General features: G+C 47.0%; 1 protein-coding gene across 1 annotated transcript in view; it reads left to right on the top strand.

Annotated features, from left to right (window-relative positions):
- The first annotated feature begins 404 nt into the window (after positions 1–404).
- LOC103897597 (neurotrypsin) overlaps positions 405–17,256 on the top strand; it is a 21,176-nt gene continuing 4,324 nt past the window's right edge. The window contains exons 1-15 of the mRNA XM_009277656.2: positions 405–476; positions 2,670–2,715; positions 3,756–3,992; positions 5,304–5,427; positions 6,148–6,323; positions 6,836–6,983; positions 7,827–8,005; positions 8,416–8,557; positions 9,634–9,836; positions 11,353–11,494; positions 11,772–11,977; positions 12,535–12,613; positions 12,863–12,985; positions 13,525–13,805; positions 15,516–15,778. Coding sequence (XP_009275931.2) covers positions 405–476; positions 2,670–2,715; positions 3,756–3,992; positions 5,304–5,427; positions 6,148–6,323; positions 6,836–6,983; positions 7,827–8,005; positions 8,416–8,557; positions 9,634–9,836; positions 11,353–11,494; positions 11,772–11,977; positions 12,535–12,613; positions 12,863–12,985; positions 13,525–13,805; positions 15,516–15,778 — 2,421 coding nt within the window. The remainder of the gene's footprint in view (positions 477–2,669; positions 2,716–3,755; positions 3,993–5,303; positions 5,428–6,147; positions 6,324–6,835; positions 6,984–7,826; positions 8,006–8,415; positions 8,558–9,633; positions 9,837–11,352; positions 11,495–11,771; positions 11,978–12,534; positions 12,614–12,862; positions 12,986–13,524; positions 13,806–15,515; positions 15,779–17,256) is intronic.

Raw genomic sequence — 17,256 nt, 5'->3', positions numbered from 1 at the left:
GGGCGGCGCCCCGCCCGCCCGCGCGTGCCTCCTCCGGTTTTGAAGGGTGCTAGGGAAATTCTGGGGCACGTTCTCCTCCCTCATTTCTCTCCCCTCTTTTTCCCCTTTCCTGCACTCCTGACTAAGGAGCGGGAGAAGAAGAGAAGAATCGAGGAGAAGAGATGGGGAGAGGAAGGGGAAAGTGAAATCCTAAGATGCCGCTGGCAGCTTTGATCCCTTCCCTTACATCCCTTTCCCCGCATAGAAATGGAAGGGGCATCCCGCTCCCTCCGGTGCGGAGCGGGTAGTGCCCCGCTCCCGGGGAAACCCAGCTGCAGAGCCCGGGGAGGAGGCAGCCGCTGAGCCCGGCAGCTGAGCGAGAATGTGATGCTTGAAGAAGCTTCTGCCGACTTCGTGCAGGAAGGATGGAGATCCCCAAAGTACTTGGGCTCCTGGTAGAGCTCTCGAGCCTGTTAGCCTGTCTCAGATGCGTGGAGGTAAGAAACTGTTATTCTTCTATCTGCTTGTAAGAAGTCATATGGCTTTTTTAATATCCTTGCTGTAAGTGGACCTTGTTATTACTTGAATATGTTTTCCAAAGCGTCCAGGCAGCTGTGGTCTCTGGGAAGGGTTGGGGGCTTGGGGAGGGATTTATTTCGTTGCGCATATGAAATCCAGAAAAGGAAAGAAAGCAGGAAAGCGGGATGCACAAGGGCTTGCAGATGCTTTGGCTCAGGTTTCCTATGTTTCTCAAGTGCTGCAGTGACCCTGGCAGGAGACATCCTTTGTTTCTGTTCTTTGCTGATTGACTGATTACCCCTATTGCTGTTGCGGACGGATGATTTATAGCCCCATGGACCTGGGCAGTGACCGCAGCACAGGCTTTTGGCACTAAAATTTGGTGGTGGTGATGGTCAGCATTGGGGGATTTTGGAAACTGCTACAGGAGCTGGCAGCAACTAATCTTTCATTAGAAGGGAAGCATATTACTTGGACTGCAGTTCTTTCATTTATGGTCAGTCTCCAAGAAGAGCAGGTTTACAGGAGCTGGCAGCAACTAATCTTTCATTCTGCAGTTCTTTCGTTTATGGTCAGTCTCCAGGAAGAGCAGGTTCGGGCTTTCCTATATAGTCTGTTATTAGTCCAACGCATCCCTCTATCACCTGCAGGCTTACATGTGCGTGCAGGTGCACACTAAAAGTTAGGAGTCAGAGGACCTGGATTGTGGCTCAGTCACCTGTTTGGTGCAGTCACAGAAGTGTAGCTTAGCTCACTTTCCTCTCTTTGCAAAGAGCTTTGAGATCCTCAGCTGAGTCCTTCAGCATTGTTGGTTCACAGACCACTATGAGGGCTCGGAATAGCCTGATGCCTGCAGATCAACAGATTTTGGCTGAAAAGGGTTTTTCAGTTAAATGCTGTTTTATCTGTGCATCCCCTTGTGCATACGCACCTGAGATCTGATCTGCTGTTTCTGAACCATGTCAGAAATTCATCTTCAATACGCAACGTCACATTCTGACTTCTGGAGGGTGATGCTGGAGCTTGGCCATGGTTGTCAACACCTGCTGGACCATATTCATAAGCTTGAGTGGAAAATGACATCTGCCATGAGTAGGTGTCACTCTTGTCAGGTAGCTATGGGAACTATCCCTGCTTATTCCAGAGGTGGATTTGGTTTAATTCCAAATTTTACTCTTCCCTTTTTCCAGGGAGAGGTGAAGCTGAGAGAAGCAAAATTACTGCATTTTGAAGAAAGACGGAACCATTTCCAGTTGCTAGTTTTCTTTAGATGCACACCTCTGCTTTATGAATTAGAACCCCTTGTTCATATAAAAGTATTAGAAGTGTACATATAAAAGTATTTAAGCATGAATTAAACTACATGGAGCTAGCAGAAGCATGTACAGTTTCTTCTTTTCTCTCTGGGTCTGTGAAGATCTTGCACCTGCCTGCACACCATGTAATGGTGTTGAAGTGGAGATGCCTATCTCTCAGCCAGCAGTCAAGTTATAACTGCCAAAAACACTGCCTACAGAGGAAATGCAGCTTTGGGGCTGGACAGGATGCTGGAATTCTGAGGGCTTTGTTTCATATTTTTTGTTCTTCGCTATATAACCCCATTTGGATAATAATACCATAGGCCATATCACACTCTCATGTATCAAAACCAAAATCCTCAAAAAGCCTTGTTGGATTTTCTTCTTTAGGTGTTTCTCACTTTGTGTACGGATGTTTATTACTATTTTAACAGGGAGCCCTGGGGGCATCATCCCATCACGTAGACACATCCCTGTTTGCTGCTGTGGCCATAGATGGCTTGCCCTATACACGGAGAGAGAATGAGTGGTTATTCGTTGTTTTTCTTACTGGTAACAACGATTTTCTTCTAGCTTTTCTTTCCACAGGCATCTCACTCAGGCTTCCAATTCTATTGGAAAAGAACAAGCAGAGCCCTGTAAAGTAGTGCTTAGATCAAGGGTAAATCTCTGCAGGCCAGTAATTATTCATTTTGTTGTTAGTGGGCAGAGCTGTGATTGGATTTGAAGAGGAGCAATGGGGAGAGCGGGGAAGAGGCTGGTTACTAGGGTGTGTTTGCCTAAAGCAGAAAAGGCCGAGCTGCTTTTAGGACATGCCCATGTTTATTTCATCGGATAATCATCTCTCTGCTTTTGCTCTGTTTCTTTTCCCAGGCTTTCCTGGGATCCCAGCCCAACCAAAACCATTTGCAGAGTGCAGGTAAGAACAAGAAGTTATTAATTCAGTCATCGGGCAGATTCTTTCCTGCAGTGGTGATCTGAGACCATAGGTACGACGAACCACTGCTACCTGGCATTCTGTCTTTCTTTCCATCACTTCTTCAGTCTTTTCTCCTGCCTCAGTGTCTGTTCATCTCCTTTCCCAACATGGCCAGACCACTTTCTTTTCTTCATGTCTAAGACTCTTGCAGTTCCCTGTTCCTCCCACATGTTCTTTTCCTTTCATCTCTTTCTCTGACTGTCTTTTTTGCACGCTCACCTTTCCTCTGCTCTGATAACTACTGAATTCTCATACACCCCGCTCCGAGGGCCCCAGCTGCTGCAACGCGCACGGTGTGTTTTCCAGACACCTACCTGTAACTGCTTCTCATTTTTGTACCTTGCAGTTAACCTTCAGCTGTCACTTACCCCATCTGGGCTTGGCAGCGGCTACAAGGCCGTGCTGGTTTTGGCTGGGATAGAGTTAATTTTCTTCACAGTAGCTAGTATGGGGCTGTGTTTTGACATTGAAATACAATGTCATTTCCCACCTTCCTGCTTTATAGAATGAAATTATAGCTAATTTTAAACTCTTCTCAGTTTCAATCAATTTAGACAGGCAATTAATCTTCTAAAGAGCCTAGGATCAAATTTAAGAGTATCTTATTCAGGTGCCAAAGCAGGTGGGGAAGGAAGTGTGCCAGGCTCAAGTGCTGCTCCAGAGTAAGTGAGTACATCTATTGAAATAAATGGTAAAGGGAACCGGTTCAAATTGTCCATGTTTGGGCCCAGAGTAACACATTTCAAAGGTCCGTCTGCGCAGTTCATGACTTTCAGATCAATTTGTTTTTTAGATAGCGCATATTATAAACACTCTTTGAGCAGCTGCCTTGAAGAGTGATAGAATTAAAATCAAGCAAGTGGCAATCAAGACTGCAGACACAGGAGGTGTTTCAGGATATCAGCTGGTATCTCCCACATTGTCTGAGCCTCGGTGTGTGATGCCTTAAGTGATGCTAACAGCTCCCTTCCTGTGCCCAGCATCCAGCGTGTGTGGTGTCGGACCTCTTGGGTATTACAATGGCTCGCTGGCGGTCACTGAGGCCGGGGCAGAGTGCCTCAACTGGGCAGAGTTCCCCGATTATGTTCAGCAGTACCCAGACCGTGGCTTGGGGGACCACAACCACTGCAGGAACCCGGACGGGGGAACTACACCCTGGTGTTTCTACCGGCTTGCATCGGGGGCTATCGGCTGGGCTAACTGCGACTGTAACCAAGGTAAGGGCTGCTGCGCATCTCTGCCAGCGCCCGGGCTGCGCTGTCTCGGGGGGCTCAGGCCAGAAATGTGTGCTGCACAGACTTGCAAGCAGCAGGTGGGACACCCTGTGAAAGAAGCACAGTACGATAACTGTCCCAAATTGTTGAAATAATTAGGACTAGAGGTTAGCCTGTGTGGGAGAAGAACGTCTGTATATAGTAGGGGGTGGATTTAAGCTGCTGTAGCCATAATGTCTTGTATAGATGTTTTTATTCTCATACAAGGAGACTTCTTTCTTTTACTGTTAACTTACGCCACTTTGAAAACAGTTTAAGTTATGTGGAAAACAACCCACTCCTGCTCCTTAAGTGTCCATATCAGAGCTCTCCTCATGTAATCATACCAGTTCAAATATAACAAAGAAAAATCTTCTGTGGCTGGGTTTGTAAATCTTCTGTGGCAAGGTAGGTCACAGGCTTACTTTAAAATTCCTCGCAGTGCCGACACAAAGACTGCTGCTTCTTTTGAGGCATGCAAGGGAGCTGAGCTCTCTCAGTACCCTGACTCCAGTGCAGCACTCTTGAAAATGTTCTGTTTGTCCTCCTGTTTTCTGACTTTCCTCCCTTTTCCCGCGTTTTGCAAAGCAGGTAAAGCACTAGTTTAATACATGAAATTACAAAGTCTTTTCCCTTGTCAGTGGAAGTGCTTTCAAAGACGGCTTCATTAAAGGGAAGGGTACAACAAGCGTAGTTGTGCTGTGTGCCTGCGTTGAGGTACTACAGACAGAGGTGTACCCTTCTCCCAGTACATAACTGAGTGAGGAGATGTGCTTTCTAAACAGTGGTAAATATTTGTAGTGCAGTGGGAATTGAAAGGGCATTTACATTGGCACTTCCTTTTCTTAGAGAAATTAAAGAGGATTACATCTAGCTGTAGCAACAGTGACTCTCATGGGTGAGGTGATCGATGGAAAATAAATCAGTGGAGTGTCATAGGAATTAGAGCCTGCCATTTCCATACACCTTTTCAAGGTGGCATGTAAAATCACCCCCACTTCACAAAAGGAAAATCCTGGAGCCGTGGCAGAACCCAAGTTTCCTGCCGGTATTACCATGGCTTTGAAATGCACGTAGCACCGGCCATCCTCCCAAGCAGCCATTGCTGGAACTGGGAAGGTGCCACGTCCCGCACTCCTTCATACAAGTCACTTCAGCGACAGCACCAGCAAAACAGGGATGAGAAAAGCCAGGTGCAGTTCAAGTCCAAGACTTGCTGATCTGAAACCTCCATCAGAAGATAGCAGGGGTTTTTTTTCCCTTCTCTTTTGGAAGGTGCTGTGCGTTTGGCTGAAGATAGTAGTGTGGAGCTGTACTTCAGTGGACTCTGGGGCACCATCTGTGCTGACCACTGGACTGACTGGGATGCCAGTGTTGTCTGCAGGCAACTAGGTCTCAGGTGAGAACCTCGGTCCGGTTGCAAGAGTTACGTGCTCGTGTGGCCTTGGAAAGACCAGCCGCTCTGGTTACAGTCCCTCTGGCATAATGTGTTGGCTGGGGGAAAGGAGGTTGTTTTGTGGGCTCATTTCTCACTTACCAGGGTCCTTTCCTACTGTTTTGTTTCCATGGCTATGTCAAACCCCAACCAGCATTTGCAAGAACTTTTTAAAGCAGTAGTTTCTGCTTGGTGCTCCAGGCTGTGATGAGTAAGCTGTGAGATCGTATCCCCCTTTTTAGTATTACCAGCTGGAGTTAGAGATTAGAAAATTTGAGAGTGTGAACCCTCTTTGGGAATCTGGGAATTGGACCTTCAAACTTCCAAATAGCAAGGAGAGAAGGTCCACAGAGAAGGAAGAAGGCGATTCAAATATTTGGATGTTCGAATCTGTTGGTGGGTTTGTTTATCACTCTCAAACGAGGGTGCCAGTTCTGACCAGACCAACTCCTCTGCAGTAAGCAGGAAGACAAAATGGATTAGATGGTGGGAAGTGCTTTGTGCTTGCTTGTACTTTCCCATTAGACTGTACACGGCCACCCCTTTATGCACTCCCAATCAACTGGGCTCACTGGGATGTGAAATGCCACAACTGGGCTGGAGAGTCACAAGAACTGAGGGGAAACAAGAGTGAGTCAAGCAGTGCTACGGCCTTTCATTGCTCTGTTGCTTTCTCTGTACCAGTGAGATCGGCACAGCTGGGAAGAAGAGTCATCCCGGATTGTGGCCTGTTCCCCTGCACCTGCAGTCAGCAAACTGCCATGGGGATGAGAAAGCCCTGCTGCAGTGTGGCTATCGGGAAGCTGCGTCAGGAGCTTGTAGCCAGGGGAGTGCCATGGTAACGTGTGTCCCTCCAGAAGGTAAATCTCCAGGGGAGGTTCACTCCCTGTTTCTTGCGTCAGTGTTGCTGATGAGATGTAAAATCTAAGGTCATGAAGCTGTGGAGAGCAAATCATTGGAGCATGTTCTTCTTTCACCTGCTATACAGGTGCTTATCTTCCTTCCAGTGGAAAATTATCCATTCTTTCCCAATCCCAAATACTCAGAGCGGGGATACTTCTACAATCACTGAAAGATGGCTGTTGCTTATGACCACATCCCCTTTTTATCAAACCAGGTTTTTGTCTGGTCTTAGCAAAGTCTTAGTCACTGTAGCAGCCAGCTAAAGAGCCAGCCCTGGACCAACAGCACCCGTACTGTGGGCTGCAATCACACATGCTCTTGGGGGGGGTTAGAGGGGAGGATGTGGTAGGGTGGGACGAGCATCCCAAGACCTCCTCTAGCTGGTGAATGGCTCTACGCCCTGAACTGCTGGATGTGCTTTGTCTCTGTCTTGCTCTGTTGTGCTCTCTTTCCCTTTCTTGAAGCACAGGTGTAGGTGCCCCGCTGCGTTTAGTTGGGGGAAAGGAGAGCTTTGAAGGGCGAGTGGAGGTTTACCATGATGGCAAGTGGGGTACCATCTGTGACGACCAGTGGGACGACCGGGATGCTGAAGTAGTTTGTAGGCAGCTGGGACTCAGGTAATCTCCCTGCTGTACGACATGGAGTGGTAATAGAGGTAGGCAGAATGAAGAACGTGAGAGCACGTCCTTTCACTGTAGTACCAGCCCTTTCGATGGGAAGTGTACAGAAACCCTGGGAAAGATAATTCTGGCCTGATCATCCTATAAAGGGATTTTGTACTTAATTCCTGTCAGCTTTATGGGTTTATGCTGTAGAAAGAAGAAAAAAAAAAAAGTTGGTGCATCCCTATCCAAGGTCTGTTTGTGTTTATCCCTGTTCATTATTTTTGCACACATGTCCTAATGCAAATCTTCTTGGCCTCAGTGATAACTTGTCATGGTGATTTCCATATGTGAACTGCAGTTATTTACTTGTTTAAGTTTAAACACATCCAGTTTCACTGACTGCCCTTACCCTCTTCAGACAGGAAAGCAAGAGAGAGCACCTCATTCTCCTCTGTGCCATTCAGCACTTAACATGGGAGCTGTTTTATACTGAGCATTCTTGAAAATCAAATCAGAACAGAATTGTTTAAAATAGACAATTTCATTTTGAGATCCCTCAAACTTTGGGAGTTTTGCCCGTCGCTGAGGTTGAAACATCGTTGTCCTCAGAACTCCGCAGGTGTCTGCACTGTTCATGTTGCAGGCACATTTTTGTTACGTGTTAGAAGGTCTCATTACAAAACTTGCCAATAAGGTACTTTGGTTAACAGTTGGCAACACCACTGTGTCGGAAATACAGATTATCTATGGGAGGACGCTGGCCTAGTGTAGGAGAGTCCCTGTGCAAGGCAGACTCGGAGCGCACAGGACTGTGACCTTCCTTACTGTGAGCATATGTGTCTGTACCATTTGCAGTGGGAACCCGAAAGCCTTGTCATGGGCTCACTATGGGCAGGGATCTGGCCCAATCCTGCTGGACGAAGTGGAGTGCTCAGGCAATGAACTCTCACTTGACCAGTGCAAGAAGAGTGACTGGGGACAGCAGAACTGTGACCACATTGAAGACGCTGGGGTCTCCTGCGACCCTTTCACAGGTACAGATCTACAGCTCCACACCAGTCAGATGTGGTCTGTCTTACTCCCGTATTACACCGCTTGCTCAGCAGATAGGCTCCCCACCTCAGGATCCTGCAGGGCTCCTATGTACGGCTCCCACAAGGACTGCCAGATGTGGAGGCAGAGAGCAAGCAGCAGGTGGGAATGGATCAGAGCCAGGCTCGGTGGTGCTCCCATTGCTTTCCACGGGTGGCATGGAAAGGCTGAGGTGAATCCTCCCCTGACAGATGGGCATGTTTGGGAGCAATGAATGTTTGTTTTCTGAGTGCCCGCGGATATCTGTGTCTTCGGTTTCTTTCACTCATGGGCTGCACTTCAGCAGTGGGGCACAGGCTTTTTCTTTTCACCCTTGCTGAGTACTGATCTTTCCTTCTCCCACCCCTTGCAGAGGGCACTGTCAGGCTGGCTGGCGGCCGCAGCCCCAGCGAAGGCAGGGTAGAAGTTTATTACAACGGAGACTGGGGCACAGTATGCGATGACGGCTGGACAGACCTCGGTGCCCAGGTGGTCTGCAGGCAGCTGGGCTTCAGGTAGGACTGAGAGCGTGTCTAGCGTCTGTGCTTCCTAATTTCAGGGATTAGATTCCGTCCCCCTTCACTGGGATAGGCTGGACCTTACTTCCTTCAATGCTGTCTTCGTTGGGAGGGTTATTACCATTATACAACTTTATTCAGGAAAGATTAATAGGTATGCACACCCTTTCACAGGAAAGAAAAAAATCTTTATTGTCTCTTGCCTCGGCCTGTTTTGAAAGCAGATAACAGGCTCGATACTGTCTTTATGAACCCCAAACCAAAGTCAGAAAGTTCTCTCAATACACCTTAAATTTCCAGGTGTATCAGCTCAGCACTGCCACCCCCTCTGCTCTGTCAGCTAAACACATCGCCTGCTTCAGCAGTTGAATGAAGACCATCGGGGCAAAAAAGAGTAGCATTAGGGATTTTTTGTAATGCTTTTCTTTCAGCCATTGCTGAACTGTTGTCCCGTCAGGTATGAGTTTGAGGAAGATTTAAAATCAGGATACTGTAGTCTTGGAGCCAGTGAAGGTTTTTTTTATGGATTTTTTTAATATGACTAGGGTATCCTTGTAAAATTTCAGCTTTATAGACTGAAAAAAGACTAAACTGAATTCTTCCCTTTGAGTTCAGCTGCATACTGTGTTTGTCATCTCTTGTAGTGCCTAAAAGTTTGCAGCTTTCTGCCTTTCAATTCCAGGCAGCTACTTCCTATAAAAAGAAGTAGAATTACTTAAACGTTGATATTTTTGATGCCTCCTCTGCTAGCCGCTCCCCACATTGATGTACCTGGTGTCACGCCTGTAAAGCAGCCTCTGTGGTATAGCTGGCCCTCTGCGCTACTATGACCGTGCCTTTGACCAGACACTAGAAAATGGACTGGTCTGAGCGGGCCTCCCTGAAAACTGAAGCTGGTGAGATGTGCAAGCTGCTTGGCTGCCATCCTGTGTGTCACTGAGTGGTTTAGGTCAGAAGGCCACCGATATCACAGTTGAGCTCTGCAGGGGAGTTTCCCTTCGGGTCTGAGCTTGGGTCCCCTCTGTGGGATTAATGAGTTTTGGTGAATCTGATGTTCTGTTTCCTTCCTCTAGTGGTCCTGCTACCCTGGCCTCTGAAGGGGACTACGCTGCTGGCCAAGGCTTTATCTTACTGGATGATGTGGCTTGTCTGGGGACAGAGCTGTCCCTCCTGGACTGTCCCCACAGCAACTGGGGGCAGCATGACTGCTCACACGCTGAGGATGTGGGAGTCCGCTGTTCCCCCAGCAGCAACACAGTCGTGGACGGCAGCCTGGGTAACTCGCTTTGCCTCTTGCTCTGGACGGTGGGGAAGTGTCGCCTGCTGGTCTGTTCCTTTGGAAGCTCCGGCAGATGTGGGAGTTTTCCCTGTGCTGTCTCAGTGAGGGGGCTGCTTTTTGAGGAAGACTCCTAGGAACGAGCCCTGGCTGTCCTGAGGCACAGCCATAGAGCTGTGGCTCCACCAGACCTACGGCCAGACCCGCAGAGAAAGTGAAACTGGAAAGAATTGTGTTGGCAGTCCCTGAAACAAACCTGAGGGGCTGAGGAACGGTGGCTGCCTTAGTGTGCCATTGCTCACTGATGAGACGCCTCAGCCCCGTGTCTGTGGCAACATGGGACCCCTTTAATTAGACCCTTTAGGAAACTGGTGTAGTTACATTAGTGTCACGCCTTGCCAAGACAAGAGGACTTCAGATGTGAGGGGGCGTTGTGTGGAAATTCCTGCTCTTGTGTGGATGGCACGCTTTTAATTAAAATAGTGAATGTATTTCACGTTAGCTTAATTTCCTTATTTATATGAGGCCTGATAACTCTCCCCTTTCCCTACTACGGGAGATTTTCCAATTTGTCAGGCATTTTTTATTGAAATAGACGGCATCCAACTTTTTTGTTTTTCCTGGATGTAGAACTCAACTCTTGCCTAGAATAATATAATAGTTTTATAATTTAATGGATTTATTTCCAAGGCATGTTTAAGCTTGTCTACTCTTGGCGCAGGAATTAATAACTTTCCTTCTGTTCTTGTTCTCCTCTTTATTCAGCTTTCAGAATATGATCCACTAATGATTTCCAGTATGTATTAAATAAATTAATATGTATGTAGTCTTCTGATTCAGCACAGAGGTGAAATGAGGGACATAGTCTTCATATAGAAACACTCTTTTTTCTTTTTTCTTTTTCTTTTTTTTTTTTAAGCTTACTGATATCTGGGATTCATCTTTTCCTATAGAACCCAAGTCTGGCCACCTAATAGTGAATGTATTTCACGTTAGCATAATTTCCTTATTTATATGAGGCCTGATAACTCTCCCCTTTCCCTACTACGGGAGATTTTCCAATTTGTCAGGCATTTTTTATTGAAATAGACGGCATCCAACTTTTTTGTTTTTCCTGGATGTAGAACTCAACTCTTGCCTAGAATAATATAATAGTTTTATAATTTAATGGATTTATTTCCAAGGCATGTTTAAGCTTGTCTACTCTTGGCGCAGGAATTAATAACTTTCCTTCTGTTCTTGTTCTCCTCTTTATTCAGCTTTCAGAATATGATCCACTAATGATTTCCAGTATGTATTAAATAAATTAATATGTATGTAGTCTTCTGATTCAGCACAGAGGTGAAATGAGGGACATAGTCTTCATATAGAAACACCCTTTTTTCTTTTTTCTTTTTCTTTTTTTTTTTTAAGCTTACTGATATCTGGGATTCATCTTTTCCTATAGAACCCAAGTTCTGGCCACCTCACACTCTGGCATTTTTGCTTGCAGCGACCCATGTGTTTTCTGCTGCAGGGCCTCCTGTGCGGCTGGTGGATGGAGAAAGCACCAAGGAGGGACGGGTTGAGGTATTCCTGAATGGGCAGTGGGGCAGCGTCTGTGATGATGGCTGGACAGACAGAGATGCTGCAGTAGTTTGCAGGCAATTGGGATTCAGGTAAGAGCTCTGGTACGTGCATCTTACAGATAGAAACAGCTCTCAGGGGGACCACTTCTTTCTGGACCTGTTTCTGGGGGCTTCATTTCTTAGTTTTGGCATACCTGCATACGCTTGAGGGAGTAGGGTCCTATTCTCACGGTGCGTTCAGCAAGTACCGTACTACTGTCGGTGTGCAGAGTGACACATAAATATTATTTCTCTTAAAATGTGCTGCTGCATCAGGTTCACCTGCCTCCTGCTTATTGCAGATTACTCACCCTCTCTCTAATTGCAGTGGTACAGCAAAAGCCAGGGCAATGGCTTATTTTGGTGAAGGCCACGGGCCCATCCATCTGGACAACGTAGAATGCAGTGGCACGGAGCACACCCTGGGGCAGTGTGTCAGGCCTGACACCGGGATTCACAGCTGCTGGCACAGTGAGGATGCTGGTGTGATCTGTGACTATGTGGAAGAGAAGGTCCAAGACATCAGAAGAACAGGTGATGTGCCCATTTCTTCTATGCAGAAATCTGGGGCTCCAGCTGTAGTATCTCTGCATGCTTTTATGCTTTTCCCCTGTAGTTCTTCTCTTCTTTGGCTGAAAGTTCACCTACAAAATAAGCATGTCCTGTCCTGCACCTCCTACTTTTTCCTTGTTTTCATTGTCTCTTCTTAGGAGCACAGGGTGCTCCAGAATGAGGAGCTCCACCCATGTCAGGCCTTTGAGCCTGCAGAACTTCCCCACAGCCAAGTCACCGTACCTTTCCTTAGAGCCGTAACCATGAGCAAACTTTGGGGTTTAGAGCACTGAAGAAATAGCTGTAGAGGTCCCATTCCTGGCATAAGACTACAGATACTGGAGGTAAGCACCTCCACCAAAACTGAGGAAACCTATGGGATCAAATCTTCTATGAATTCCATATGCACAACACAATGCAGTCAACTACCATCAGGATCAATGCCCTCAGGGAAGGCAAATGGTATTTGTCTCTGTGACAGCAATTCTTGATACTTAAGCTGAAGGTATCTACCCAACTGCTCTAACTTTGCTGTGCAGGTCCAGAATCTGGTGTGTGTGGGATGCGCCTGCTTCACCGTCGCAAGAAAAGAATCATAGGTGGAAACAAGTCTCTCAGGTACTACCCTGTAATTGCCGGGAAAGCCTGAACTGGTTCCAGCTGTCCTACAGGCTCTGGCAAATAGCCTGGCAAATGCTGAATACGTTCACACATTTTCACTGGTGATTTTTGAACTTGATTTGAACCAGTGGGCCCATCTAGGGGAGAACGCACGCCAGCTGAGCCCAGGTGGGGCAGAGTGGATCAGAGAAGAGGAAAACAGCTCCTGTGTGTGTGATGCCTATTACTCCTCTGTTTCTTCTTCAGGGGCGGTTGGCCATGGCAGGCCTCACTACGGTTGAAGGGTTTTCATCAAGATACTCGTCTGCTGTGCGGAGCAACACTGATCAGCAGCTGCTGGGTAGTGACTGCAGCCCACTGCTTCAAAAGGTGCGTTTGTGAGTGGGGAGCTCTGAGGGATACTCAAAGATGAACAAGATAACCCCATACAGGCTATCCACCCAGCCCAGTGGAACCACATGAACAAAGTTTCTAAAACAAGACCTTCAGGTTATGATGTGTGTGATCTTGGAGCACTTTTGGGGATGACTCAATATAGGCTTGCTTTATCCTTCACTGCTTACACCTGCCCTCTTAACTTGGAGGCTTCACAACTTAAAGGGAACCAGCATTTTGCCATTCTTCAGTGCTTTAAGGAACTGTGAACACGAGGTCACATGCCTTGCAACCATTGCAACCGTTGTAGCCCTTTTTATAGGGAAAAAAAAAAAGGAAGCCTTGTGCATGGGACACCCGTTGACCCCAACAGCTGGCATTGTCACACCTGCTAAAGAGGTCCCACAGCCCTGTAGCTGGCACTGTTTTATCAGTTTGCGAGGAGGTGGTTCAGTCTCATAGCGACTGAGACTTGTGCGAGTCTGTTTCTCTCTTAGTAGGAGTATCAAGACCCTGAGTGCCTTTTTCTCCAGGTTTGGTGTTGATGTGCGGCGCTACCTGCTGCGGGTGGGTGATTACCACACAGGCGTGAAGGATGAGTTTGAGAGGGAGCTGCCCGTGGAGTTGATCGTCCTCCACAGGAACTACTGGGCCGGCAGCAATGATAATGACATTGCCCTGGTCCGGATGCGGGGCAGAGAGGGGCACTGTCTCTCCTTCAATCACCACGTTCTGCCTGTCTGCCTGCCTGACAGGAAAGAGAAGTCTGACATCAACAGGCGAGCTTGCATCATCTCCGGCTGGGGAGACACAGGTGAGTAGCGGGGCTTTGAGGAGCAAGAAGGGTGGGGGAGACTGGATTCAGGAGCCTACCTGGGCCATTAATTTATGCCTGCACAACTCAAGGCCATGTTCTTACTGCTTGTCTGTGCCAGCACATGTCAAGGAGCAGAGAAGTGAGGTGATTTTTGTGCCATTGTGTTTTCTTCTGATTTTGAGGCTTCTTGAGCCTGCCCATGGTGGAAGTTTTGGTTGCCACAGCATCCTTCTGAAGCTGTGGGAGAGAGCAGTGCTGCCATCTGGCCACAGTCCTCTCTTTCTTCACCCTTCCACATGCGTGTTTGCCCACGGCAGACCCCTTAGGCAGCAGCCTGTGCAGAGCTGGTGTACAAAGCCTATGGGAGGCCCCCATGTTTCCATGACCTCCTGCCTTCTTCATGATACTATAGTAGTGAAGTGGGGGCTTAGAGCTGGAAGGAATCTCTCTCGGACTACCTTGCTCGATCTCCCTGGATATTGCTGCAGGGACAGTTGGGCTCTGAGGCTGGTTTCTGCACTAGGTTCGAGACAGCCTGTGCCTGTCCTCTTGCAGCACATTGCTATGGAGCTTCCTAGGTAAAAGGGAGTAGGAAATATTCTAGAAAGTATTAATTATTGAATACTTAACACTCTCAAGGTGATGTTTTAAAATGCTGGGCTCGGTGGAGTCCTGACGTGCATGCATTAGCAAGGTCTGGAGACGGCTTTGAACTCTAAACAAAGCTTTATAACCCACTCTCCAGTCCTCCCCCGTTTGGGGCTCAGAGACGCAATGCAGGGCTTGGGGCAAGGAGGCCTTTCTGGGGCTGCTGTGACTGGAGCAAAGCCATATGTGCAGAAAGACTTGCTGCCAAAAGGCAAATAGCCCCAGGAGCTTGTCTGTTGATTTTGGACTTACCCATCCTTCCCAGCTGTTACCCCAAGTGTTTAACTGCAAATATACATTTGTCTTTGGAGTGAGTTGTGCCAGGTGCACATGTCACTTCGAGGTGTCTGGGGAGGATCAAGGAGCAACTTGGCCATGTAATTCCCTTAAGCTGTACTGGGAATTAATGGCTAGAATCCCTCCCACGCACTGAACCCGGCTTTCCCAATGAGAGGTGCAGTTACCTACTACCTTGTGAACTTACCGTAAACCTTGGGCACAGAAAGCTCACACTCTAATATAGCACGGGAACCTTGTGTTCTGAGCAAGTCTGGGGTAATAAAGAGATTTGAGCAAATAGAGACACATCTGGCCAAAGATGAAGTGCACTCCCTTTGAATAATGTTTGGATGCCTCTGAAACATCTTCCAAAACTTCTCTGAGGATTGAGCACTTCACAAATATTACTGCATTTATTCTCTTGAGAAAACACAGTTCTTGTTTTACAGAGGAGGAAATGGAGGCTCAGAGAGGTGAAATAAATTGAACAAGGTTCAAGTTACTTGTTGGCAGAACCAGGAGAAAGACTCATCCTTTGATCTAACCTCTTTTTCCAACCTCTTCCCCACCTCTTTGATCTTATAGCTCTTTTTTGTGGTCTGGCTTTGCAGTACTGTTTTCTGAAGCTCTGGTGGTTCAGAGATGCTGAGCTTGGCCTATTTCTGTGCCGCAGTCTTGACATTAAACGTACAAACATCCGTTTTTGTGTGGAGCACTGTTGCTCTAGGTCGCTGCTGTTGTCTGTACGTGAATTGGTCTGGCTGGTCTGTTCTGTTCCAGGGAAGTCCTATTCGAGAACCCTGCTGCAAGGGGTGGTGCCTCTTCTCCCACGGGAAGACTGTGAGGTCCGTTACGGGCAGAAGTTCACTAACCGCATGATTTGTGCTGGGAACCTCTCTGAAGATAAACGGGTGGACAGCTGCCAAGGTGACAGTGGAGGGCCACTCATGTGTCAGAGGTCAAACGGGCGCTGGATCATTTTGGGGATCACTTCCTGGGGTTACGGCTGTGGTCGGAAGGATTTCCCCGGTGTGTACACAAAGGTCAGCAAATATGTACCCTGGATCAAGAAGGTGACCAAGCTAAAATGAGAATGCCTGAGCTCTAGGAACTTCGACACATGGTCCTTTTGCCCTGCAGCAGCAGAAGGCTGTGGCTTCTGGCCTGTGACTGATAGAGATTTATTTTGTCGTTGGACATTGGGAAAAGACTTTAATGTAGAACTGGGAGAAAAACAGTTATGGCTGATTCTCTAAAGTCTTTGGTTTCACTTTAGTCTGTAATCTCTGAGCAGAGAAAGCAGGTGTACACTGATAAGAATGATAAGTCTATGTTGCTCTGACTATCCGAGTCCTGTAATGCAATCACACTTGTTCCTTTGCCCTGGCACACAGAAATGGTAGAAGTGGAGAGAGACCTGCCTCTGAAAATCTATTCCCAGTTTTGTATGTTTGCATACTTGAAAAATGCTGCAAGGAGAGGTGAGATGCTTGGAAGATGGCACCAGGCTCTGGCATAGTGGAAATCTTCAGACATTTTTTTGTAACAGCTCTCTTCAATTCCAGGAATCAGAAGATTTGACCTGAGCTGAGGAACAGGCCAACAGCTGGGTTTTTTTCCTTCCCTGTTACGTCTCTAGGGGGAACCTTCTCTCTTCTGAATAGTAGGTCTCCTCCCATATGATCCCTTTAAAGTGTCGGTCCCTGCTAAGAGATGCTTGTCCCTCCTGCTGTAATCCTGTATCGCACATTTCCAGCTGCCAGATGCTATGGTTTTATTGCTGCTTTCTCAATATAGTGGTTCTTTTGTGTTTGGTTGGTTTTTTTCTTCCTTAAAGCAGCATCTCCTAGAATCAGTTGTTGGTGTGAGAGTAAATCTTCATTTTTAAGAAACAATAGCTTTCTTGCCCTCATGAGTACTACGAAGAACTTAAAAATGTGACCTCAAAAGGCTGAACAGACATGTTATTTTTCTTTAAATCCAAATGTAATGTTAATCTCAAACATTCAGGTGTTGAGTCACGATTTAACAGCATTGCGGGGACTTTCTCTTGGTACCTTATTCACCATAGTTATTAGCTGCCCTTTATTTGTGATGTTAGTCTTTAATATCTCTGTGTTCACAGTTCTGCCATGAAACATGGAAATACTCCCGGGGTATAGATACAGAACAAACACAGCGAGTGAGTAATTTGCTTGAGTTGTAAAACAGTTAAGTGTGCCGCAAAGCAGCTTCCCACTTTCCCGAAGTGTGCCCTATTCTTGCAACCTCTGGGCTATGCTTCCTCTCTTCTCTTCTTTGCACTGTTTCTCTTTTCATTCCTCTCAGTGGGAGTAAACTGGCTTAACTCGAGGGTATGCAAGCAGTGCCATCAAGCTGTAGTTCTTGGCCTGAACAGAAATAATGCTGAGAAAGCAGGGGTTGTTGAATACTTCAATTTTCCTTCCCTCTCTCATCCAAACAAATGAACAGAGTTTCCTCTTAGGCCTTAATCACTTTTGTAAGTTAATTTATTATTCTC

This window comes from Aptenodytes forsteri, unplaced genomic scaffold (assembly GCF_000699145.1).
Source record: "Aptenodytes forsteri isolate BGI_AS27 unplaced genomic scaffold, ASM69914v1 Scaffold15, whole genome shotgun sequence".
In the NCBI taxonomy this organism is placed as follows: Eukaryota; Metazoa; Chordata; class Aves; order Sphenisciformes; family Spheniscidae; genus Aptenodytes; species Aptenodytes forsteri.
The sequence above is the reverse complement of the archived record's forward strand: the minus strand, read 5'-3'. Positions and strand labels throughout refer to the sequence as shown.